Source organism: Gopherus evgoodei, chromosome 10, assembly GCF_007399415.2.
Source record: "Gopherus evgoodei ecotype Sinaloan lineage chromosome 10, rGopEvg1_v1.p, whole genome shotgun sequence".
NCBI classification, from domain to species: Eukaryota; Metazoa; Chordata; order Testudines; family Testudinidae; genus Gopherus; species Gopherus evgoodei.
In genome coordinates, this window is record NC_044331.1 from 13741672 (window position 1) to 13767167 (window position 25496).

At 47.6% G+C, this 25496-nt stretch overlaps 1 protein-coding gene across 2 annotated transcripts; it reads right to left on the reverse strand.

The window, feature by feature from the left end:
• Positions 1 to 260: 260 nt before the first annotated feature.
• On the reverse strand, positions 261 to 24695 carry KLHL25 (kelch like family member 25). Of its 2 annotated transcripts, none has more exons than XM_030579110.1 (3): positions 24617 to 24695; positions 8145 to 9974; positions 261 to 535 (listed from the first exon to the last, which is right to left on the reverse strand). In XM_030579110.1, exon 2 carries the CDS (start codon positions 9952 to 9954, stop codon positions 8185 to 8187), a length of 1770 nt encoding a protein of 589 aa, XP_030434970.1. In that variant the 5' UTR covers positions 9955 to 9974; positions 24617 to 24695; the 3' UTR covers positions 261 to 535; positions 8145 to 8184. The 2 variants fall into 2 exon arrangements, with proteins under 2 accessions (XP_030434970.1, XP_030434971.1); XM_030579111.1 differs by having other exon boundaries at positions 8145 to 9971; positions 24617 to 24666.
• Positions 24696 to 25496: the final 801 nt, after the last annotated feature.

Below are 25496 nucleotides of genomic sequence, written 5' to 3' on the forward strand. Positions count from 1 at the left end.
CCCTCTCGCGTGCCCCAGTACAAAAAGCACCTAGTCGGGTTACTGTGCTGTGCGCTCCTAGGACAGCCAAAAACCCTGCTGGGGTCCTAGCACAAACTCCAGAGGAATCAGGTGGCAGGACAGGCCCAGCGCACCCGCTGCGCTCTGTTTAATTCAAGCTTGTGCCTTCTTAGGTAGTGGCAGCAACATCCATCTCCTGCATCTCAATAGGCTTAATGCAGCGTCGATGAATAGTTCATCTTTCTTACCATATTAAAACCAATTCCCCTCCCTCCCCGCTCCCACAAACGAGAGCCCCGATGGAAAATGGCCCTGACACAACAGGCCTCCACACCAACACTAGCTGCACCCCCTCCCAGCCCGAACGGCACGGCTTCATTCTCAGGCCAGCCCTTTTCCCGTGTTCTGAGCCAGAGAAGGGCTGCAAAGGCCCCTTTGCAGGCTTTGGGTGGAGGCAGTAAGAGCACGGCTGGTAGCATTCCGTCACTGTGCAGACTCCAGCAGAGAGAAAGAGAGATGAATTTGACAGTGGCATCTAGGGAGGAAATAAGAAAGAAAAAACTCATTAATACCCAGGTCACTCATCTACCACAGCCACGAACGTGTCCCTCCCACTCCTGGGGGATCACGTCTGGGCCTAATGAATCCCCAAGGGAGACAATGGGCTCCACTCTCTCACTTGTCTGGAGAATCTCAAAAGGCTTTGTATTGTCAGCCCTTGTAATTCCTGCTTCACTGCATCCCATTACGGGGCCACTGATGTAATGACAGCCCTGCCCTTGATGGAAACGGGGTGGGGGACGTGATGGAATGTACCTGGCTCCACACCCTGACGCTATTGTAATAATCTCTATACTACGTATGCCTTGTGCGTTATCATCTGAAAACACATAATTTGCTTGTCCAGATAAAGTGTGTGGGGGAACATTGTATGTGAAGTTATAGGGTGGTCGTAATACATGTTCCAAGCTGAGGTTGATGGACAGGTCTGTCTCAAACAAAGAAATGTGTGCTCTGCTAAATTTGCATTTATGCAGTAAATAGAGTCTTCAAGCAGGAAGGGAAACAAAGGATGCTCAAACCAGGTGAGGAAAGAGCAGCAGGGAAGCTCCTTCCATAGAGACTCTTTGTCTCAGCTGGAAATGTTTTTCAAGGGGGGGGGGGACTAATACTATAAAAATGAGGAACAAACACCCCAAGACGACTCCTCTCTCTCCTCCTGCCCATTGCATTCATGGCACCAGAAGTGACCAAAGAAGCATTCGTTGAACTCTGAGAGAAGGGATCCTGACCTAAAAAGTTTGGCCAGTAAGACTCCTGAAATCATGTGGTGAGAATCTGATATAGTTTGTTAAGTTAGGTACCAGTTGTGTTTTAATTTTATGAACTACAAAGAGAGAGATTTTAGGTGAGTACAAGTAATGAGGCATGTAAGTTAGAAATGGTTACAAGAAAATAAACTTGTTTTATATGAGGCATTTGGGAAACTCCATTTGGGGTGGCTAGTTAGGTGCATATTATTTCTATTAAAACGCTAAGAGACTTTATGTAAACTTGTACTGTCCAGGAGAGGGCTAGGCAGTGCAGGACATACATTTCTGGGGGAAATCTAAGGCTGCAGTATAAGTAAGGCTGGTAAGTGCAATAGGCGTAGCTGGCTGGCTGCAGCACACATACAGACATTGCTGGGAGTGAGTTGCACGCTGGAGGCTGTTTGTGAGCCATCCAAGCTGGAGGCTACAGCAGCAAAGCACTGCAAAGGGCATCCCAGGTCACACAGCAGAGGTGGCCCAGGTACTCATTAGTCTAGAACAGTGTTTCCCAAACTTGGGATGCCACTTGTGCAGGGAAAGCCCCTGGCGGGCTGGGCCGGTTTGTTTACCTGCCGCGTTTGCAGGTCCGGCCGATCACGGCTCCCACTGGCCGCGGTTCACTGCTCCAGGCCAATGGAAGCTGCTGGAAGTGGCACGGGCCAAGGGATGTACTGGCCGCCACTTCCCATTTTCCCACCAACCAGCTCTTAAAAAAACCAACCACACCAGTTTCCAAGGGACTCATACATATAGCCTGGGGCCAGATCTCAGGTTCTGCATGGAATGAACGAACCAGGTGTTTGTCTACCCAAACCCAGGCTTAGGAAAAGCTTGATTTTCATATACCTGGCTCTGCAGGCCAACCACTCCCTTCTGACTCTGCCAGAAAATAGGCTTCAGAGACAAACATCTGCTTGTAAAGCGGCAGCAAGCTGCAGCCCCTGCTTGTCCTGCCTTTGCAATCCAGTGGAGGCAAATTAATTTCTCCGCGAGACACTGACAAAAATTATCTGTGACTTGGTTACTTTAGTAATTACAAAATGCTCAGCTGCTGTAAAACTACATTAAGGCCTTGCCCATAGAGGGAGTTAGCTACAGTAGTTTAGGAATAGTACATTTTTAAAATTGATCCTGTGTAGCCACGCCGTGGGCAACTTTTATTAAGCTTTTGCACGTTTTTGAACTGTGGTTTCTAGAGGCCCAAAGAGTTCAAATAGGTCAGTATAAAAGAGCCAGTGTGCAAACCCAGCAATGTCCATTAACAAGGAACTACAATCGGCCTCACCTAGGACTCTTCAGCTTGGAAAAGAGGAGACTAAGGGGGGATATGATAGAGGTCTATAAAATCATGAGTGATGTGGAGAAAGTGGATAAGGAAAAGTTATTTACTTATTCCCATATTACAAGAACTAGGGGTCACCAAATGAAATTAATAGGCAGCAGGTTTAAAACAAATAAAAGGAAGTTCTTCTTCATACAGTGCACAGTAAACTTGTGGAACTCCTTACCGGAAGCTGTGAAAGCTGGGACTATAACAGTGTTTAAAAGAGAACTGGATAAATTCATGGTGGTGAAGTCCATAAATGGCTATTAGCCAGGATGGGTAAGGAATGGTGTCCCTAGCCTCTGTTTGTCAAAGGGTGGAGATGGATGGCAGGAGAGAGATGACTTGATCATTACTTGTTAGGTTCACTCCCTCTGGGGCACCTGGCATTGGCCACTGTCAGTAGACAGATACTGGGCTAGATGGACTTTTGGTCTGACCCGGTACGGCCGTTCTTATGTTCACCAGAAGATGAAACCGACTAAGTTGTTTCACTGCCCCCAGCAGAGAGAGACCAGAAGGGACGAACAGTAAATTATATTTTATAAATGCTTGTCTTATGACTGAGATCCATTAAACTATAGCATAGCTTTTGAATTGGTATTTAGATACCACCCTGAGGTTCTCCTCACATAGGACAGATCAATTGGAGAGCGAGAGACTCCTGGTCCGATACATTCTCTCCTTTCGGTGTTACCCACTGAGAGAGGAACAAAGTTCTCCTTATTTGGTGTTGCGTTTGTTTAATGTTGACTGCTCAGCTTGAGCTCCATTTCTATTACAGCTCATTTCTATTAAGCAGTTAACCCAGCTCCTGATTTGCATTTATACTGGACGTTTTTGGAGTTTGCATTTGCCTCTTTGCATTGATTCTGCTAGTCATGATCTGATTCCTGTAGAAGTGCCAAAAGTTGGCTAAACTAATTTTTGTTGTCTTAATCAGTGTGTTTAATACAGAAAGTTTCCATAAATATAATTGCGGGGGGGGGGAGGTGAGGGGAGAGGAAAGGTGAGAGTTTTGTCTTAAAAGAATACTTGATTAAAACTCATCTAAGACACCAAATGGGAAGAGGATTGATTCCCATGCCTATATAGCTCCTTCCCGCACAGCACTGACAAAAGTCTATTACTTCATGGGTCACTGACCCTTGGAGGCACACAAATCAGCTGGAGGGCTGTGCGGCGGGAGAGATTAGGCTTTTGCTTTTTAAGCTGCTAATCATGGTTGAGCCCTGGAATTACAGCTTGCGATCAGCACTAAATTAATGTCACACTGTATTCTTGAAGGGAGCACGGAGATCCTCGTTGAAAGGTAGGCTGATGCCAACCACCTGGGGCTTAAACATGGCCATATTGGAGGCCAAGCCTTCTGCAGGAAGCAATTCGTTGTTGTTAGGTTTGTTATATTTTAAATTAAAGCAGGGTTGGAGCTTTTGGGCCAGGCTTTTTCAGGTTGCTTTTCAAAGGTATAAAGGGCCATTAGGTACCCAAGTCCCACTGTGCGTTAGGTGCCTAACTTCCCTTTGAAAAAACTCCCATTCATGTGTCGGCACCTTCCAGTTCTTAACACGTGGTTAAAAAGCCTGGTGCTTGTGCTTTACAAACCCCTGGGTTTGATTTCTGGGCTTGGTCTCACACCCCTGGATCAACTGTGTTTGACAGTGGAGAAAGCACATTGTGTCCCTATAGGGTCACTCAAAACCACCCCTCTAGAGCAGTGTTTCCCAAAGTTGAGCCACCGCTTGTGTAGGGAAAGCCCCTGGTGGGCCGAGCCGCTTTGTTTACCTGCTGCGCCCCCATGTCCAGCCGATCGTGGCTCCCACTGGCCGTGGTTCGCCGTTGCAGGCCAATGGGAGCTGCTGGAAGTGGCAGACAGTACGTCCCTCAGCCCGTGCCGCTTCCTGCAGCTCCCACTGGCCTGGAGCAGCGAACCGTGGCCAGTGGGAGCTGCGATGGGCCGGACCTGCGGACATGGCAAGTAAACAAACCAGCCCGGCCCGCCAGGGGCTTTCCCTACACAAGTGGCGTCCCAAGTTTGGGAAACACTGGTCTAGATGAATACGGAGTGGTACAGATGGACTCCTTGCTATGCTTTCCTTGCTCAGAGTGGGGGTGACTGCAAGGATGGATTGTGGGAAAATCCTTAGGACTCCCACAAGGATCACAGGGAAACCTTCTAGACAAATAAGAGTTAGCAGCCAAAGATGGCAACAGTTCTGTTTGGCCTCTAAAGGACAAACACGGCTTAGCCTTTGGTTTGGTATGTCCGAGGGTGGAGAGAGAAGGACCAGGGGGTAGTTGCTTCTTACTGAGAACTCTGGTCCATGGGACAGCATAAAGGGCAGTAGCAATCAAACCCCTGCTATGAAGTACAGCAGAGAGGTGACTGGGCCAAAACAATCCATACCTTCAAGAGGATTAAAAGTCTATGGGTGGCAGGTTCTTCCCATGACAGAAAAACAGGAAGTGCCTCTGAACAGAGCTTTCCAGAGAGAATGGGTCAGATTCTCTGGTCTATCTTGCTCCTGTGGAGCAAAGGAAGTGGAATGCAGCTGGCTCTTCATTGCACTTTCCAGTGAGCCAGAATAACCAGCCCCTCATCACCCCCTACCACACTCTGCTTCTCCCAGTGTAGAGCATGGATCAGGGAGGGGGAGGAATTCAGAGGGGGTACAGTGGAAGAATGCTGCATTCTGGCTGTCCCTGCTTGGTGGATGGTCCTTGGGGGCCACAGCCAGCTGGCTTACTTTACACCCCAGCTGTCCTAATCTACACTGGGGCTGGGGACAGCATAGAATCCCATATTCAGGAAGCTACAACTGACTCCCATGAACCCCCACAACGTTTGCAGGGGGAATAGGGACCAATACATGTAATGTCCTGGAGACGTCCTCTCCAGATTCCTAACAGCATTTTGGATCAACCAAATTAGAGACCAACTCCCAGAGCACCCTTCCCAGTGTTTGCCCAATATAGGTCAGGGCAAAGTGTACAGCTGATGCATTGTGGGGTACACATGCAGGGCAAACCTTTTCCAGTATGGGCTTCACTCTCAACGCTCAGTGTGCTTTGATTTACGGAGCTGTCAGAAACCCAGGCCAGAGGACACAACAACCAATTAGTTAAAAAATAATGGGATGAAAAAGCTAAAATATATCAGGGACAGGGACACCTGGTTAGCATGCCTGCGCTTTTAAATGTCTTATTTCTTTGGGTTACTAATAACCCATCAGAGGTTAGCCAAAAACCTTTAATTCTCTACACTGAATTTACAGTAGCTCTTTGCAGATCACTCATCTTGAATAATGTGACCGTGCTAGTCATTTTCACTTCCTGGTTTTCATGCACTAGTTCAAGACTGCAGACAACCGGGGAATGTCTAAACCTAAAAATGGTTCTGTCTAGAAAGTCTTAAATTTAATTTAAAAAAAACTGCCCTTGTTAGTGGCTTTGGCGCATGCAGGGCATAAACTCCCTATCCCTTGCAGAGATCCAGAGACTTGAGCAAAACTGAATTCAGTAGATGAAGCATCACAGTCTACCCAATACAATCCCTAGCCCCATTCCCACTTGGGTGGCTGGCATGGTGGTTTACTGTTCACCAGCTCAGTGAGAAAATTAATTTTCAGCTCTAGGATGGCTCTTGAGGGGAGGCCCCATTGACCCGAGCTGAAAATGATGGAGTCCTCATACTCTTTGCTATGATATTTAATAGCCGAGTGGCAGTTAATTAGATTTCTGAGCCACCGCGACAGATGCTAGGCAACCCGTGAGGAGGGGAGGAGAGGGTATTTGGAAAAGCCATTATCATTCAGTGCAGGGAATGCACAGTACAATCCCATGTTAACCCCTAACATCCTTGCTGTGCCCTACAGAATGGTGCAGCCAGGTCAAAGCCAAACACGTCTCAGAATCCTAAGCAGCTCAATGTTTTGGGTGCTTTTTCCATCATGCACCAAATGTCTCTGAAAAGCAGGCAGCGGGCAAGTGGGGCAAATTGTATACAAAGGTGCCAGCAGCTCCTTTGATGCCAGCTGTACAGGCAGAAGAAGTTGAAGGGGAAACACTGGCAGGCTGCTGTAATACCACCCTGTTGCATTTTCCCCCTGACATGTCTGTGACACTAAGCGTCAGGGGAAACAAGAGGGCGTTACAGGGGCTGGGCATCATTCTTCTCTCCAGCTGTAAAATGAACTTCAGAATAAAAGGAGGATTTCAGTGCAGATGAAGATCCTTTCTGGAGTCCCTCATCCACCTTCTTGGGATTAAAACTCTATCGAGGAAATTTGCCAATCCCCCATCCACCCCAGGAGATGCTTCCAGGTTCTCTCATTTGGCTCTTAACAGGCTTTCAAACTCACACGGAGGGATGCAGACATCCCAGTGGTAGAGGAATCTGTGCAGTCAGTGTCAGAAGTGGTGCTAGATTTGCTGCAAAGGCAGCATTATTCCCCAGGGAGTGATGCCCAGATCAATACTTGGATCATAACATGCAATGGGAGGGATTTTAGGAAGTGCCACCTTTCACCGGCAAACTGCATCCTGGCACAGACTGAGCAGATGCCGATATATCCAGGTTGGTGATTTTAAGGTTAAACCATAGACCAAAATCTTGCAATCGGCATAGCAGCCAAAAGGCCCGCTGTAGATGAGTGGGTGGGAGCCAGATGCCAGGGTTCCTGTCCAAGTTTCCACTGCGCCTCATTTCAAACAGTGCTTTCCCTGTTACTCTGACCAACTGGGGAAAATAGACTCAGAATTTATGTACCTGGGGTCAAATATCAATGTCTTTCACAGCCCATCTCTGTATGCACACACAGCAGCGCAGCAAATGCATTTTTCTTCAGGTTATTACATCCCCTTCCCTCCCAAACAGGAGTCTGGTGGTTTTCGATTTGATAGGGGACCGCTCTGGTGACAAATCTACATCTGATCCCTGGAAATGTGTCATGTCTTCTGTGCTTTTCCTGCCCTATCCACTGAAGGATACACACATATAATTTGTTTTACCCCTCACTGACATCCATGCCCTCCCTCCCAGCATGCCAAGGGTTAAGTCATTTTAATACCTACCTATCAGCATGAAATACTTACCCAGATGCTAGCACAGGGACAGACTATCTATGCCTTTCTTAAGTGCTCATCACCACAGTGTCTACCCTATCAGAAGGTGTTGAATAGAAGTATTATTAGAGTCATGATTGGAACATATTCTCTGTCTCGCCCTGGGATACAAGTGGATGAGTTGCACTCTAAGCCTCCAAGAAACTGAAGGGGCCAGCTTGATATAATTATGGTATGAGAGCAGAGAGGTATCAACATACAATGCCCTGGGCCTGCTCAGCCTTCTATCTGTTCACACCTCTCTGTTTCAAATGTAAATGCAGGGAAACGTTGGCTTCCCAGGAGCAAGTCTAGATCCAGCTGTCTTGACATGGGGTGTGGCTGTAGATTTTAGATGGTGGAGGTGAAGTATCACATTAAAATATATATATATATAATCTTACCCGGTTAAGCTCCTGAATTCTGGGCCTGAGCCAATGCCTCTCAAGCTGGCAAGTGCTTCCATGTGCTGATGAAAGCCGTGGGGATGAGTGAGTACGGCACTGTTGTTATACAGTTCCACGTGTCCGAGGTAGGGTCATAACAATCTAGCGTTTTACACCTCTGTGTCCCAAAGTAACCCCCCACCACGTAAAGCTTATTCCCTGAGGCCAAGGCGTGGCATGACATGCGCTTGGCAGTCATGTCCCCGATCCGCGTCCATTGGTCCGTTTCACAGTCAAAGCGGTAGGCAGATGCAGCTGTGAATTCAGTGTCCCCGCCCATGATGAAAATCTGGCTGCCTAGAACAGCGGCGGCAGTGTAGCGCCAAGGTTGGGGGCACTCTGCTTTGATCGCCCACCGGTTCACGACAGGATCGTAGCACTGGACTTTGGACACCATGTCCCGGTGGATGCTGGTCCCGCCAAAGACAAAAAGCTTCAGCCTAGCACTGACGACTGCAGCGTTGCTGACTCCATCCCTTAGAGGGGCCACCATGGTCCATTTGTTGGAGGCAGGATCAAACTTCTCTACCTGCTTCAAGGAAACAGAGGGAGACGCCGGAAAGACACCGGCCACGGCAGTGTGTCCACCCACCACGTAGAGGCAGTTCTCCAGTTCAGCTGAGCCATGCCCAAACCTAGCTATCAGCATGGGAGCAGCTTTGGACCATTCCTCATGAACAGTGTCATACACCCAGACGTCTTTGGAGACCCCGTTCTCTGAGCCCCGCCCGCCGGTGACATAGACTTTGCAGCCAATGGCACAGGCACTAAACTCTTTCCTTGGGCTTGGCAGGTCTGCTTTGGGGATGATCTCTTTTGCCTTTTGATCCACCTGGTAGATCTTATCACACATAAAGGTCTGCCCGCCCAGGATCAGCAAGGTGTGCCCGGCTTTGCGGGGCCTGGCACAGGGGCTGGTTACGACCCCATCATTCTGGAGGATCTTCTTCTTGCAGTGCACGGCCTCCTCCATGATGAGCTTGTTCCTCTCATCTGTCATGATCAGGTCCTCGCACCCCATGGCTTCCTTGAGGCACTTGGAAGGCAACAAGGCCAGACGCACGTTCCTCAGCAGGTCTGGGAGATGCACCTTCCGCTTGTCCAAGTCATACTTCACCCACTGAATGATGGCCCTGAAGACCTTCTCCTCATCCTCTATCTCCAGCTCGTCACTGGAGATCAGGTCCAGCAGGGTGTCCTTGGAGAGGTTGTTGAAATCCTCGCTCTTGTGCACGGTTTCAAAGTTGACCAGGCACATCCTCCAGGACAGCTCGTAGAGTCTGCGGCACTGATGAACATCCGAGAGCAGCATCATGCCCAGGCAGTTGGAAGGGTAGAGATTCTTCTCGAGGAACTCGGCCGCTGCGTCGCGGACGTCGTGGAACTGCAGCATGTCCCCAGCCTCCAGCAGGGACTCTGCGTTCTCCTCATTGATGATGATCTGGGAGGAGTATGCAAAGTCGAGCAGCAGCTCCAACACCTCTGGGTGGAGGCTGTCATGAAAATTCACCTCATCATCCAGGCTCTCCCGCAGGCCGTTGCTGAACATGGCCTCAAAATAGCTGCTGGAGGCAGCCAGCACAGCCCGATGGCATGGGAAGGACCTGTTCCCGGCCCAGAGGGTGACATCAGTGAACACACAGCGCTTCCGAAAGGTGTTGAGATGGGATAGGACGCAGTCTGGGTGGGAGGTTTTGTGGAAAAGCAAGATGTTCATAGAGCCGGTGCTCGTTCGGGATTTACGGTTCTCGTGGACGCTGACCGACATGATGACAGTGGCGCGGTCTGCTGAGGAGTGAACAGAAAATAAATGAATTAGTGGTGCTTATAGATGAGAGAAACCGACAGCATTAGCTAGAGCCAGCAGTAGAGTGTGGGCATCTGCTGTGCTAAATTCCTTCTCCCTACTGATCTGCCAACACATCTCAAACCTACTCTGGTGTCCCAGCACTGGGTCCTTCCCAATTCTGCCAGTGCTCCTGAGTCCTAACCTGTAGCACCCCCCAGATATTCCAGCCACAGAGCACCCTGTAACGTCTCGCTTATTCTTCTAAAATTTAATTTTGGGTAGTCATGGCAGAAACAGAGAATACTGCACTTTGGCATCAACAAGAAATAAGCAAAATACAGCAACCAAAGCCCCAAACTAAATGGCAAATTTTCTCAACAGCCCCTGGAGGGCAAACACACAAACCACGCAATGTTTATTTTTCCTTCTTAAAGAGAACAGTCTATTTAGGGTAAAGGGTTCTGGCCTGTTCTTGGCTCAGTTCATGTCATGTTGGCTCCTAGTGGTGAGATTATTACAGGTTTAGAAAAGGCGATTGCAACTGTATTCATTTATGGGGTATCTAGCTATTAGAGGGAACCAAAGATTTCAACAGACTTTGCAAAACCCTTCTAATTCCAGTTTCTGCCTGATGAATCCCAGCAGACTCTTCCACGTGACTTATCTCCTTTGTAGAATAGGCAGGTTTCAGGGAATATGACAAAGCTCGGTGTCGATGTTCCTGCTTGGGCTGGAACCCAGGCTCTGAGACCCAGTGAGGGGAATGGGGCTCAGAGCCTGGAATCCAGCCTGTGAGAATGTCTACACTGCTCCATGGTGCAAACCCAAGTCAGTTGACCCGGGCTCTGAGACTCACTGCTGCTGGGTTTTTTGCAGTGTAGACATATCCACAATGGCCTTTAGGGGAGAGAAACTGAGTTTGGACGATGGAATCTGGTAAGTTGCTTGGCCTAAAATATCCAAGGCTGCATTTTCAGTCAGTCTGCATTTTTCCACGTGCATCCAATGTGCAGGCACAACTATGCAAGTGATCCTATTCTGAAAGTGTAAATCAGGTAATTGGTACGCTGACTGATTGATTTATATTTTGTAAACATACAAAAAACAAAGACTGGAAAATTTAGTCCACAATTTACAAAGTAAATGCAGAAGGCACATCCATCAGCGTTGCTGGAAAATAACATGTTTAAGAGAGAAATTGCAAGTCACTAAAAGCCAGTCTGTCAGTTGCAAAGAATATAAGAAGAGCTAAAGAATACAGCTTGGAAAAGAGATTTAGAGAGACAGACAGACAAGACTGCAGCCACACAGATGCAGCTACAGTCTGACAATCCCCCTTCCCCTCCCCCCTTTACCTCATTGAGCAACCAGCTCATAGGTCAAAGCCCCAAAACAAAACCCCACAACTGCAATCCTGATGTCATCTCATTACAAACATCCTGTTGCTACTGCACCCCACCAGTGTCTGATATTAAGGGCTTGTAACAAACATTAAGAGGTGACACTGTCTTACTAAAAGTCAAGCATTGTTTTATTTCATTTTGCAAAAAACCAAAACACACACACAGCTAGAGTCTGGGTTTAGGGAGCAGGCAGATAAGTCCAAACACGATAGATAGAAATGGGGCCAAGTTGCAAAGGTCAGATGCAGATCTGGGTTCAAACTGCTCCAAAGTACAGGGATATTTGCTCTTTAAATGCATATCAACAGGCTGTGTCTGACAGTGGTTGCCAGACTGTTGGTAAGGGCTGTAAGGACTGCACGCAGTGCAAATAGATTGCTCTTCTTCAATAAGATTTTGCTGGGAGTGAAGACAAACAAACTGGGCAAGTGTCAGGATCTTGGGAAGGCAGACCTCATTCAGAAGCAAGCTTGTTTACTTTAAAGTAGTGTCCAACTATGACCAGCCCCTCACCTCCATACCAGAGCTGCTCTTCTCTTTTTCACCTCTTCCGCCCTAAAAACCTCTGCCATTATTCTGCTTTTTCAGCTAGGGACAAGGTTACACCATAAGTCAGGCCTCAAAATCAAGAGATTCTTTAAAAATCATGAAACATAAAAAAAATGTTGGTTTAAAAGAATGATTTGGGGAGCTTTTTATTTGCCTTCTAGTTGTATGAGCCTTGAGCATGCACTCAGCTCACATTTTCAAGCTTTTCTCTGTAATCACACAGGTTAGAAACTTAGCTTTCATGGGAGGAGAGGGAGGAAAGAGTGAGATTCTCACGACACTCCTCAATTGCAGCAGTTGGGACATTAAGAAAAAGCACCAAGTATTGCAAGAGTTGGAAAAACACTGAATTAATAAAATCCTCTGTTCACCATGAAGCCAACGGGTCCCTGCCCCACCAAGTCAGCTAGATCAGGGTACGGTCTCAACACTGCCAATGGAGCTCACGGTTCCGAGTTAGCTGCTAGGCTCTGAGATATCCAACCCAGGGGAGACAGTCAAATCTGCACCTCATGTCAGAAGAGTCAACAAATCCTGGATGACAAGTGGGTCGTGTACTCATGTTTTGCTGGCTTCATGAGAGGGAGAGTGAGCACACCCTGTGATTTACAGGGCAGGAGTCAAGCAAGGAATTCTAAATAACTGACCTTGGGTGAGAGGCAGTGACCTCTCAGAGGCCAATGGCAGGTTAGCAGCCCCACAGAACATAAAGCTGAGACACTGACCTCCCAGAAACCCGAAGCAGTACAATGCTCCCATGCTTCACAGAGCCTGGCTGCAGATAAGCCAGACACAGACTCAACCACAAGCTGCCCAGACACTTGCCAACGCCTCAAACAAAACATAAATAAATCCTAATCAATAGGAATAATTCTGAGTTGTGTGTTTTCTGCATCTCCCCACCTCCCTTACAGCGTTCTGCAGGGCAGACATAAATGGGCCAAGTTATAGGCCCTGGGGAAGCCTCCCTAGACTTCCCAGTCCCCAAACAGTACAGCGTAAATAACGCTGAGTCGCTGCAGCTGTGGGATCTTTGACATTCTCAGACTCCTAGAAAATATCCCCAAGGTCCCAGGCTGAGACTGCAATACCCACTTGACTTGTGAGCAGAGGCAATCTTCAATGCAGGGCTCCAGAACTGGGCAGGAAATCACATTATTAACTGGTTGAGCCGAGCTGCAAGGGGAAATGTTTCTAGCATCATCAGGATGCTTATTCTACACCCACCTCAGGGCTAGTACAAATTTCTAAGGGTTAATGTGGATTCTGGTGACAATTTTACAGCACCAAACTCAGAGGTGCTGAAACTAGCAGTGCTGGAAGCGGATTCCATTATATGCCGGGTTTATAGTTTGGTTCAATGGCTCTCAGCACCCCCACAATACAAATTGTTCCAGCACCCCTGATCAAACTGAGGAATACACATGAAACATTTATGAGTCTGCTAAAAGCTATTGATTCCAGCTTCCATTCCTCCAACCTCAGAAAACACCCTCCCAATCTATTGCTTCCTTTGAAGACCAGACCCGAGTAGTGAGTGGATGTGTTAATTTTCCACAGATAATCAAACCAAAATATTAAGCAATTCACACAGAACAGCCATAGAACCAAACAGAAGAGCCCAGAAGGGGAAAGGGACAAGGATAACTTTTCCTAAGCCTGAAGGAGGAAAAGGCACCACTCAGAATAGAAGGGGTGGCTCATTTATAAATTAAAAACACCTACATAAAATACAAAAGCTGCACCAGGACACAGGGTTTTTTAAAATCCCATATCCGGTAGTTCTTCGGTGGGTAGGTAGTGGGCAAGGTACATTTCCATCCGATTGCTGCTTAGTGATGTCACCGTGAAATGAGCTGGTGGGTTTCAGTCCAGTTCCTAGAAGGCCTGGTGCCCATGATACAAACCCACCAAAGCTGGCACTACATGGTTCCCTCTGTGGCAGAGAGGCCAAAAGACTGAATGGGCACTGGATCATCCTTCCACCCCTAGAGATGGTCCCTTCAGCCAGGTGCAAGTTTCTGACATCTACGGTCACCTGGCCTTCTCACAGACAGCTGGGCTGGCCAATAATGAGGCTGAAGCAGGCTGCAGAATTAGCGAGGGCCATCCCTAAGAAGCATCAAACTACTGTACGCTTAAAAAAAGCCTGTGGCCTGATGCAGCTTTTATATTGTATGCAGGAGTTTTTAGGAGGCAAGTGTTATAGTGGGACCTACTTACCTGCCCTCCTTTTAAACCGTAAAGGTCTGAAATCTTCTCAAAACACCTAGGATTGAATCCTACCATAGCTGGGTAAGAGCAGAAATGTGTAAGTTCTACTTCTTGCTCTCAAGCTGGGTGTAGCTCAGACTACCACAGAATGTGGCACAATGGACAACCCCTGCTTTCCCAGGACTTTCCCTAGCCCACCAGTAATGTGGGATAGTCCCATGTACACATCAGATGAACAGAAATTGTAGACAATAGCAATTTTTCCCGATTAATTTCTTCTCAAATTCTGCAGCCGTATGAAATTTCAAAAGCTGTAAGTGAGGTGATTCCCTCTGCTGCTTAATCAGAATATGCCCAGGGCTAGTCTTTAGTCTTGATTCAGCTTAACTTTAAGCACATGTTTAAATGCATTACTGAATAGGGCTTGACGTAAGCATATGTAGGGTGACCAGATGTCCTGATTTTATAGGGACATTCCCGATTTTTGAGTCTTTTTCTTATATAGGCTCCTACTATCCCTCACCCCATGTCCCTATTTTTCACATTTGCTGTCTGGTCACCCTAAACATATGCTTACTATTAAGCATATCCTTAAGTGCTTTGCTGAAGCAGAAACGTACAGAGCAGCATTTGGCCCTAGGTTATGACAGAACATTTCACTGGCTTTCCTGATGAACCTTTAGAGCTACCAAAGTAAGATGGGGCACTCCAGATTAGGAATATTTTGCAAACAGAAATCTACCAGTGTCCTTTTCCAACCTCCCACCTGCTACGCAGACCTCAAAGGGCTATCTGAGAGCATAGCAGCCAGCGTCCTCGAGGTAGGACAGGGGCAGTCATTAGAATGGAAGCTACAGCTTAAATAGCAGAGGACCTGACCTGAGCAAAGTGGGTCTGGGATACACTCATATGTTGCAGTCATTTTGTTCTTTTAAATGGAGTTATAAAAAATAAACAGTGATGGCACCGCCTTTACAGGATCTCAGGGCAGGTGGAGGCAGACGGCAGCCCTTCTTCCACATAGATGAGGGCCTGGGAGCATCAGCCTTTTTGTCAGATAGCCAAGGCTGTCTGCTGGCTAGAATATTTCCCTGGCTCCCATTCCATCTCAGCCTAGTAGATCTAGGAGAGACAGAGTTCTTACAACACAGCAGCATGGGGAGGGGGCTTCGGACAGCCTTTCACACACCCGTTCAGGGAGGAAAGCACAGACAAAGATGAAAGTTCACTGAGTCACGGGGAGGGCAGGCGCCTCTGATTCCAGAGCACAAATAAAAGTATCTCAATAGCCCCTGGAGAGGACTAAAGCCAGAGTAGACAACAAGGGAGAAAGGTGAGACCTAGAACTCTGATTCTCTCACCCGCTGTGGCTACTTAAAGCTGCTATGGTGGCATCAAGAAAGTGAAACTGTTGTGTAAAGGGGCTTCCCTGGTAGTGCCGGGATAATGAAGCATCCCTACATCCCACCTTGCAACCCCTGATACTACAGGTGACTTGGGGATGGAGGCATGACTGAAGCTTACTGAGTTCCAGGTATTCCAGGCTGGCCATGTAGCCTGTAGGTATCTGAGGGAAGCGGCAATAATTTAGAGCCTCTCCTGATTGTGCTCTAAGTGGGGCTGGGAGGCTCTTAGTGGGGCCAAGAAACCAGGAGGCACAAAGGTACCTTAGAGCTACCTTTGCTCTCTATCTCTATGTGAGCTCTGCATTCTGAAAGGCCAGCTCAGAAGCAGGGCCAATGCTTGTAGTAAATGTAGCTTGTTTTTGTTTTAAGCCAGCAGGTTGTCCATGAACTTTCCAACACTTCCAGTATCCGTAAGAATTCACCTAGCCATATGAACAAATAGCTTTGCAGCCCGAGAGCTGTTCAGAAACAGTTCGATTGCACAGTTCATGGTGCATGGTTGGTCTAATAAACCACGCAATATAGTTTCTGCTCCTTGATTGGGCAACCAAGTTTGTTTATTCGGTATTCTCCTGTATAATAAAACAGCAAGTAGCAAGTTCCCTGCTATGAATTTCTGGTCCAACAACTGCTAAAAAGTGTGAAACGTCATTCAGAAATGTTTTTGCCAAACCCTGCCTGGTAGTTAGCTGAACACGCATGGGGAAACCTGACCCTGTGAACCAAACCCTGTGCTTATAGTCCCAATACAGGGCTTGGGGGAGTTGTTTAAGGGTTGCTTTCTATTTGACTGTCGCTACAGAAAACTACCTACAGCATTAAGAGTCACTGAGGTCTGATATTCACTTGGTTCACAACTCCTGGCGACAAACAGCCCATGCAACATTGGAGGCTAGAAAATCGGGGTTCTCATTGCAGGGTTCTGCTCCTCCTGGCTTCGGGAGGGGCTTTCATTAGCAATTAAATGCTAACCAGGCAGCTTTGGGATCAAAGGCACTGGCTTCAAAGAGCTCGATCTCCCTTTTAATGTATTCTATTTTGTTTTTGCTGCCTCTGCTGTTCTTGTCACCTTCTTTGTCTCTTTTCACATGGGCTGTGGCAGGTGCTCTGAGTATAAAACCTTCAGAGAAACAAGGACAGGGTCACCGGCATATGTTTCTTGGCAAGGTGGTAATGGAAGTAGCAGCGCAGACTGGAAGGAAACCGCTGATCTGTAAAGGCAGCGCACTGGTCGTATAATACCACTGGTACCCCTGGGAAATCTTCTGGGAAACCCATGAGTTACTGGGTCAGGCTACAGCAGTATCCTACATGGTGTTTTACTCTCATCTCTGCACCAATAACCACAAATCATCCCACTTCTCACAAACCTGGGGGAAGCCTTAAGGAGGGATAGGGAAATTCAGCCACCAGTGTATAAATACAAATGTGCAGATCAGTGGTCAATAAATACAGCTACATGGGCCAGGGCAGTAAATAGCCCTAAAGAAAATGCCAGAAGCATCTGGCCTTGGGCACCACAGTTTCAGATCTATTACTGGGTACAATGTTCTTCTCGGCTACAACTGTACATCTGTAGTGTAATCAAGGGAGTCACACCAGGAGACCTGTAAGGCGATGTGGACCTTCCATATCCACTGGGCTGTCTTGGAGTAGCAATGGCACCCAGGGCAAGCAGGAGAGCAGAGTTTCAGCATCTGGGCTATAGCGACACAAGGCTCACCCACGTTGTACCCAAATCTGCTCCCACAGAAGTCAACCACACTCCTACTGCTTTGTGTTGGACCAGGATACACCCAGAAGCCTTTCTTTCCACATCGGAACAGGCCTGCCTGAAAGGCCAGCACTGGATTCTTCAGAGGAAGACATAAAACACCAGATAATCACCCAGATTTTGCAATACAATCCTTAGGGGAAATTTCTTCCTGACCTCGGCCGAAGATCAGCTTCTCTTTCTAAACGCTATCTAAATTACACCCTTCTTTTCCACTCTCCCATCCTCAGTGTTAGGTTCCTAGGCTGTTATTCTCTGAGTCTAGGACCAACAGATTAATTTGGATAGTGTGTTCTTCACTTCCTGTCCTGAACAGCTGCACTGTTAAAAGAGTTGCCCACTGCACACCAGACATGGCTGCATTTCTGCGTTAGGGAAACTGATTCCTCCTGTGTACACACACACACACACACACAAAATCTGTAAAATGGGTTAGGATGATATGCATCTTTAAATGTGAGGTACAATTATTCACATAGTCCATTACTCAAGAAGACCTGGATCAAACATTTGGACAGGAATCAAAAATAGCAGACACAGTGGGGAAGACAAATCTTGCTGAGAAAGACAGAAGGGAGATGGCAAATAGACAAGATAGGGGAATAAATCCTCCCTTTTGGAGATGTCAGCAGCAGCTCTAATTGGAGTTTTGAAGGTTTGGTGCATATATGCCACTTTCACGTCAATTCACATAAACAGTTCAACATCTTTGTTCAGTAGACACTGGTCTGTCCCTGCACATACTAGGGGATCTGCCTTCGACACCAAACTTTCACAGCTCCCTATGTTCTGGCTGCAGCAATACACTCCTGTCCCCTTAGGCTGGCCCCAAACAGACACACTTGTTACTAATTACATCTTCCAGGAAATAGTACTTGAGATGAGAGGAATAAAAATAGTAACCCACACTTAGTGCAATACAGAAAATGTTGACAGGGAATCCTGCTCAGTTGCCAGATAGAATGGAAAGAAGAAGTATCCTGCCAGGTTAAAGAGACACAACACCTGCTTCCAGCCATGGACTTTCTATTAAGGTGTCAGTTCACAACCACTGAGTCATTGGATGCTGCACTTCAGGGGTCACATTCTGTTCTCAGCTACAGCTGGGTAAATCTAGAGTAACTCTACTGAAGTCAGGGCTCTGCTCCTATCTGTAAATTTGGTTCCCTCCCTTTCCTCTGTCCTAAGACAAGGACTAATCCAGAGAAGATGCAACTGTCATTTTGCACCCTGTGATTCAGGCAACGTCACTCCCTTGCAGGCAATGGAGTTACTCAGGCCTGCTCTACACTAACGAGAAAAGTCGACCTAAGTTACACTAGTCAAGTTACATAAGTTATGCAACTTTAGTTGATGTAGCTTAGATCCATGGTTCTCAGAGTCGGGCCGTCACTTGTGTAGGGAAAGTCCCTGGTGGGCCGGGCCGGCTTGTTTACCTGCCCCGTCCGCAGGTCCGGCCAATCGCGGCTCCCACTGTCCGCAGTTCGCTGCTCCAGGCCAATGGGAGCTGCTGGAAGCGGTGTGGGCTGAGGGACGTACTGGCTGCCGCTTCCAGCAGCTCCCATTGACTTGGCGCAGTGAACTGCGGACAGTGGGTGCCGCGATTGGCCGGACCTGCAAACAAACCGGCCTAGCCCGCCAGAGGCTTTCCCTAAAAAGCAGCATCCCAAGTTTGGGAAACACTGCACCAAGTTGACCCTGCTGCATTGATTGCAGTGGTGCCAGTTTAGCCAGTAGTGCAGACAAGCCCTTAGGATTCACACCTATGTAACAGAGCAGAAACTGGCTCACTGGCACGCTACAGTACCTTTCTTTTATAAACACATCCCATTCAGAAATAGGCACCTGAAGCAGGAAGGGCCGACCAGACCAAAACATTTAAGCTCTGACTCAACTCAAATCTTTGCCATCTGAAAGATCCTCATTGACAATTTTTTCCTCCTTCTTATTTCATGTTTTCATGGCAGCCCTGCACTCCCTGGAGAGGAGGCAATAATATCAAGAAAAATGCTGTTCCACTTGCACCAATTAAACTCAAACCGCAACAATGTGGTTTTCTAAACCCAAATCTGCAGGGATTGTCTGGAGAAAGTCTGGGCAAGCATCTGAACTTCTGCGTGCTTATGTACATGGATCTGAACTCGGAAATGTGCTCTGGTCATCAATATTTCATATTCCAGCCTGTCCAGAAACATGCTGTATCATGTTGTACCAACATTCCCTCATGCCTTGCAGTGACTCCAGTTCCAAGGCTATCACAAAGACTTATTAAATGCCTGGGTCTCAAAAACTATGAACTATGTTACAGGCAGTACTGAGCAGAAAGCAGAATTCTTATTGCATCTGGCAGGGGAGGAGGAAAAGGGGATTCTGGTGCTGCCTATAAAAATGGATTATGCTAAACCAAAATAAGCCGCCCTTCAGACTAAAACAAGACTGTCTGTAGACAAACCTGGTTTAAGAACACACCTTCAGTTAAACCGGTGCAAGCCTGTGTGTAGACCAACCTGCTCCCCACCCGCCACAGTGAATGCTCTGTAAACTTTCTTATTAAGCCAGCTCCAGAGGCAATAAAGATGGATTAGTCTATGCTCATTATTAAACCCTTTGGCTTTGCAGTGCTGGTGATACCCCTCCCCCTATCCTTTAGCCATTATCCAACCAGGAGAAATCATGTTTTGAGCAACAGTTAAGGCTGTGGACAAAAGCTTTTTAATGTCTCAGCCCAGCAGATCTTTTCAAAGCCTGGAATTCATTTCAGGAGCTGCTGTGAGCTTTCCCCCATGAAACCTGCCTTCCAGCTCAATGAGTGAATGAATTCCATTCAGCTAGATCCATCACAATCTATTTGTGAAATGAGGCAGAGTGGCAGATGAAACTAGAGCATGTCTCCATCCCCCCTTGCCCACCTCCCAAATCAAGCTCACAGGGGCCTGGAATGGAAATGACCCATTTGATCCCAGCGTCCATCACCAGGAGAGAGTCCCCTGAAAGAGAGCCTAGCTGCTACTAAACTTGGAAGGAGAGGTGTTTACTTCAAATGCCCGCACATGGTACCGAACCATGCAGCTCCCAGTGGATGTGCACTAGGTGAGAGGTGGTCCATTGAGGTGATGGCAGAGTGACTGCTGAAGATGCTGCAACTTTAGGGGGTAGGCAGATATTCCCGCCCTCTGCTCACAGGCCACCCCTGACTACCAGCACAAACAAATTTGTTGGCAAAATTGGGGGCTTGGCTGATGGTGTCAATCAGAGCCTCTACCATGTATTTTCTTATCAACAAGGCCCAGTTCTCCTCACAGCTTTCAATCCAGAATTTAAATTCAGCTCCCAATCAGATAACCTGATGCTCTGTATTGCTCTGCCAGGAGATCTTGGTACAATTTCCAGACACTGGAAGGGGTTCAGCACCCCACGCAAGTCCGTGAAGATGGGAGGACCTCATGTCTCCGTAGATGATTACTCGCTGGTGTTGATGGGCACTGGAGGGAATTCAGCACTGGCCAGCAAAAATGACAACCCCTGAAGGAGATTAAAGACTTTAAGGAGAACAAGAAGGGACTCTTCCCCTCGCCTCCCAGCCAGAAGGGAAGATTTAGAAATTAAAAAAAACATTCTTAGCAAGGATTAAAGGAGGTGGGAGTGTTACTCTGAGAGATAAAGGGCTCTGAACTAACTCTTTAGGGCTACATGTGGCATCTACCCATGAATTACTGGGTCAGCAGTATCACAGTTGCTCATGTTACCTTACATGGTGTTTTACACTCACCTCTGACCAATCAACAATAAATCAAAGGGACTTCCAATGGGCTGCAGTATGAAGTTTGCCTGGCCTCAGGCTGATAGGTTATCAGATAAAACTGGTGGTCTCTCCTGAGTCTAAGCATTTGCAAGCAGGCAAGTTGGGATGGCTCAATCACAGTATTCTAGGACAAGTGAAGCAATGTACCCAGGCTCCAGTGGAAGGGATGATGCAGCAGCCCCTGCTCACTGGACTGGTGCTAACAGCCACCATGGGGATGTAAAATTTGATGAGCAAAGATACATTGATGTGATGGTGGTTAAAGGGCCCGCCAGGGGGCCTGACGCAGCTTGTTACTGGTAAATACATCCTAGCAGGCATTCTAGCAGCCACAGTTTAAGCAATGTTGACTACATTTGCCTCAATTCAGTTACAATCTATAAAGAATGAGAATATATCTGCCTCTTGGTAATAAGCTCTGACATTTGTATTTCTAACCTGACCCTTTCAGCAACCCATCTGTCCAGTGAGCAATTCCACCACAGACCCATCAGGCCAGGTCTGCCCCTCCTGCTGCACTTACGCATACATGTGGCCAGGACCTGCCTGACCTGTACCCTTGTGTCCTGTTCCCATCTCCCTCCACATCTGACTAGGTTCTGCCTGTGCTGTTCCACCCCCACAGACAAGTTGCCACCACATAATGCCTCTCCTGTTCCATTCCATCATCCAATAAACGTTTCCTAAAAACATTACTGGCCACCAGGGAAGATTACTTTGTGTCCCAATGAGTTTGTACAGGAGGCAATTTCCCCTGCAGGGGTAGTAATACATCCATCACTCAACAAGAAGAAGTCATACTCCTTCTTGACCTTGACTCTACATGGCAAGGTCATGGTCCTCCCTCCTGCACCACGAAACCATATAGCACACACAGCGTACACACAGCACACAGAATAAAATTTGCCCCGAGCCATCTCTCTCATACACTTAACTACCCTGCTCCTTTGCTGGTATGATATTAAATTGGCCTCCTCTCTGCCTTTCTACACATGCAGTGAAGGTTTCTTAGGTGCAAACCCCATTACGTGGGCCATTTAAAATCGGGTTGCTTCAAGTCGTGTACGTTTACACTACGGTTTGGATGTTAGCCTTTTGGAGTGAATTTGGTGCTGGGTTTGGCCACAAGAATATTGTTTCTTTGGGGGCAAGGACCCATCTTTTTGTTCAGTGTTGTACAGCTCCCAGTGCAATGGAGTCCCGGTTCATGACTGGGACTCCTCTGCACTCCAATAATACAAATGACGACACAGTGAGACTACTTTAAAGAGGAACGCTGCAAGCTATCACTACCCCATGCACCCTTACTGCGCACTGCAAACCTCCATACAAATCTCATCCCAACACACCTCATCAACAGAGATAAATGGCAGCAAATGGCAAGAGAAATTAAAAAAGATGAAGGAGACATGATTTGTTTTCAGATATGATTCTATTTGAACCAGCAAACAGAGAAGGGGAAAAGATAATGGGAGGCTCTTCCAGAGCTGCAAAAAAAAAAAGTTCCTATACCAACAGCAGCCAGGTTCTGGGGAGAGGAGACCCAGGATGGGCTAACAGGAGTAGGAAGGGGAATATCAGAGAGGGGCAGGTAAAACAGGCAGCACAAGTTTCTCCCACATCTTCTCCCCGACTCCCCCCAGCATGCTTTATGCCTACACTGAAGGGACCACCAGTAGGATGGCAATCACTAGCACTTTATACAGCACTGTACCTGATGCTTTACAGATGAACGAGAGATTTCTCTTCCTGTGTCTTGTGATGTTCAGCAAAGGGCTGGGGTGGGGAAGAGAAGGGAGGTTTAGGCAGTAAAAGTGAAGTCACTTGTTTTTTCTGGGACCATGTGTCTGTGCTGGAGTGAGAGAAGTGCATTTGGAGGAGGGATCTGAAGAATAGTGAATGAGGTTGCAAGGTACACAGGATCCGGGAGGTGACTCCAGGTATACAGTCACAAGAGGAGAAATCACCCAGGCACTCATAGGAGGAGGAGAGAGGTTGAACAGACAGGCTATCACCATATGGATAGGGGTCCATGATGGACAGATGTCTCCTCCTGAAAGGAGTGATTGTACTGAGCTCAGAGTTTGTTTTCTTTGAAGTAAAGAAGACTGAAATCAAACAGTGTTAATGGGTTTATGAAAAATATAGCTGTAACTTTTGAAGTACAAGAGGGCCCCAGGGAAGGCCAGAGTTACATGGGAGATGCTGTCCTAACAGAACAGGGAGCTGTAACAGCCAGTTTGAATCAGCCATTTACCCACAATTGCAAACTTTCAGAATTGTGTTGCTGCTGCTATTTCTGCTGCTCATCATTTTATCAGAAGGATCACTAGAGCAGGGTCCATTGATCCATAAGTAGTTTTACAGAGATTATATTTAGAGTCAAACAAAAAATGAATAAATGTTGCTGATTCGTAGGCTAGGTGTAAATGGCAGCTTTTTGTTTTATAAAGCCGAATATCTCAAGCATTTGTTAAATATTTCACTGCTAACGTTCTAAGTGTACACAACCTGCACCGTGCTCCAGGGTTACAAGGGAGCAATATATCCAAGTATCCACAGACAGCATGCTGGGATCACGCTATCACCGAATAGTCTGACACCGTATTGTTGGGTCCTTCCATGCCCTAGCTACACTTTTTAATAAACGTAAATGTAGACCTATTAAGAGAGGATTGTGCCACTATCCTGGTCCTGGGCTTGACAGACAAAACCTGAACATTCAGGTGCGCAGACACAAACATGTGCACAAATATGAGCGGCTGTTGTAGCAAATTCAGTACTACAGGGTCAGTCCAAGAGAAAAAGGATTTTCTTCCTAAACCTCCCCCCAGCCTTAAACCCCAATTTGTAAAACTAATCTCCATTCAGGCTCAATAAAAAGAACAACAACAAAACACTCCAGGAAGTGTTCTTCCAAGATTATCCAAACACTCCTGAAAGAGGGAAAAGACACCAACTAATCTCTCTCTGGCTCTCATCATTAACTGCAGATACTTCTTAGAGCCTCTTGAAATGATTTACTGACGGGAAGTGAATAGGAGAAAAACCTGGGAAAACATCCTGCCCTCACCTCCAGCGTCCCTTTGCCATCAAAGCTCTCTCTACCACTTAGGGTGACCAGATGTCCCGATTTTATAGGGACAGTCCCGATTTTTGGGTCTTTTTCTTATATAGGCTCCTATTACCCCCCCACCCCCTGTCCTGATTTTTCACATTTGGTGTCTGGTCACCCTACTACCACGCACTGCATGCAGTAGAGAGGACTGTCACTGCCCCCTTCTCTCCCCTCCTCCGGAGCTCAGATCTGCCTCGCAGATCCCCCCTTTTCAAAGCACTTTGCACATGACATGTTTGCAACCGCACAGACAAGAGTTTGCTGCACCCTCCCCTGCGCTGGGAACTAACTCTGGCAGCCGGGAGTCTGCATTCGCCTCTCTCCACACACTTCAGGCAGGACTGGGGATGGAGATGACTCTACACAGATACTCACAGGCCAGCGATCCGCCCCAGGGAGCTGAGCCTGTCCCCAGGTCACTGTAGATCCCCGGCGGGCTGGTGCCCCAGGTAACTCCCACTCGCTGGATACAATGTAACACCAAGAGCTTGACACTCACTAGTTTCCAAGCTGGAGGAGGAGACACGAGCCAGCAGGACAGCCAATCAGAGCTGCGGCATTGTGACTGATAGGGGGTGACAGCCAGAGGAAGGGAGGGGCGGGTGCAAAAGCGAAGCCAACCAATGGGATTAGAGGAAGCTGCTGCTGGAGGGAGTTTATAGGGCTGGTCTGAAGCAGTTGGGGTCCCGCCCCCAGCTGTGATTCTTAAAGGTAGAGGAGCCTTTCATCAGGCTGAAGGGACAGGACGGGTCAGGTGACCAGATGTCCCGATTTGGGGGGCATTTTCTTATATAGGCTCCTATTACCCCCCACCCCTGTCCTGATTTTTCATACCTGCTATCTGGTCCCCCTAAGGACGGGGCACCCAAGGGAGCTGTAACACATAGTGAAGCATGGCTGGATTTCAATCCTAGCCTGCACCTAAGCCAAATTCCAGGCTTGTCCTCCGGCCGGGTCCTCCACCACAGCTCTGCCAATGCACCTGCATCCTGACCTTTGTACCTTCCCCTTCCCCTTCCTCCTGCTAGGCTCCCCTGGAAGCACTCGCAAAGCATTTCTATCCTGCTCTGCTGCTTCCCTGCTATTGCACTTGTGAAGCCTCATATTGCGCTGGTATAATGCCCCTTAATCCGCACCCTGCAACAGGCCCTGCGCTTCCCACACCACTGTTCCAATGCACTTCAGTCCTGGTGTGCAGCCCGTGCTACTCTGGTCCTGGGCTTCCCACACTGTGCTGTGGAGCCACTTCAATCCC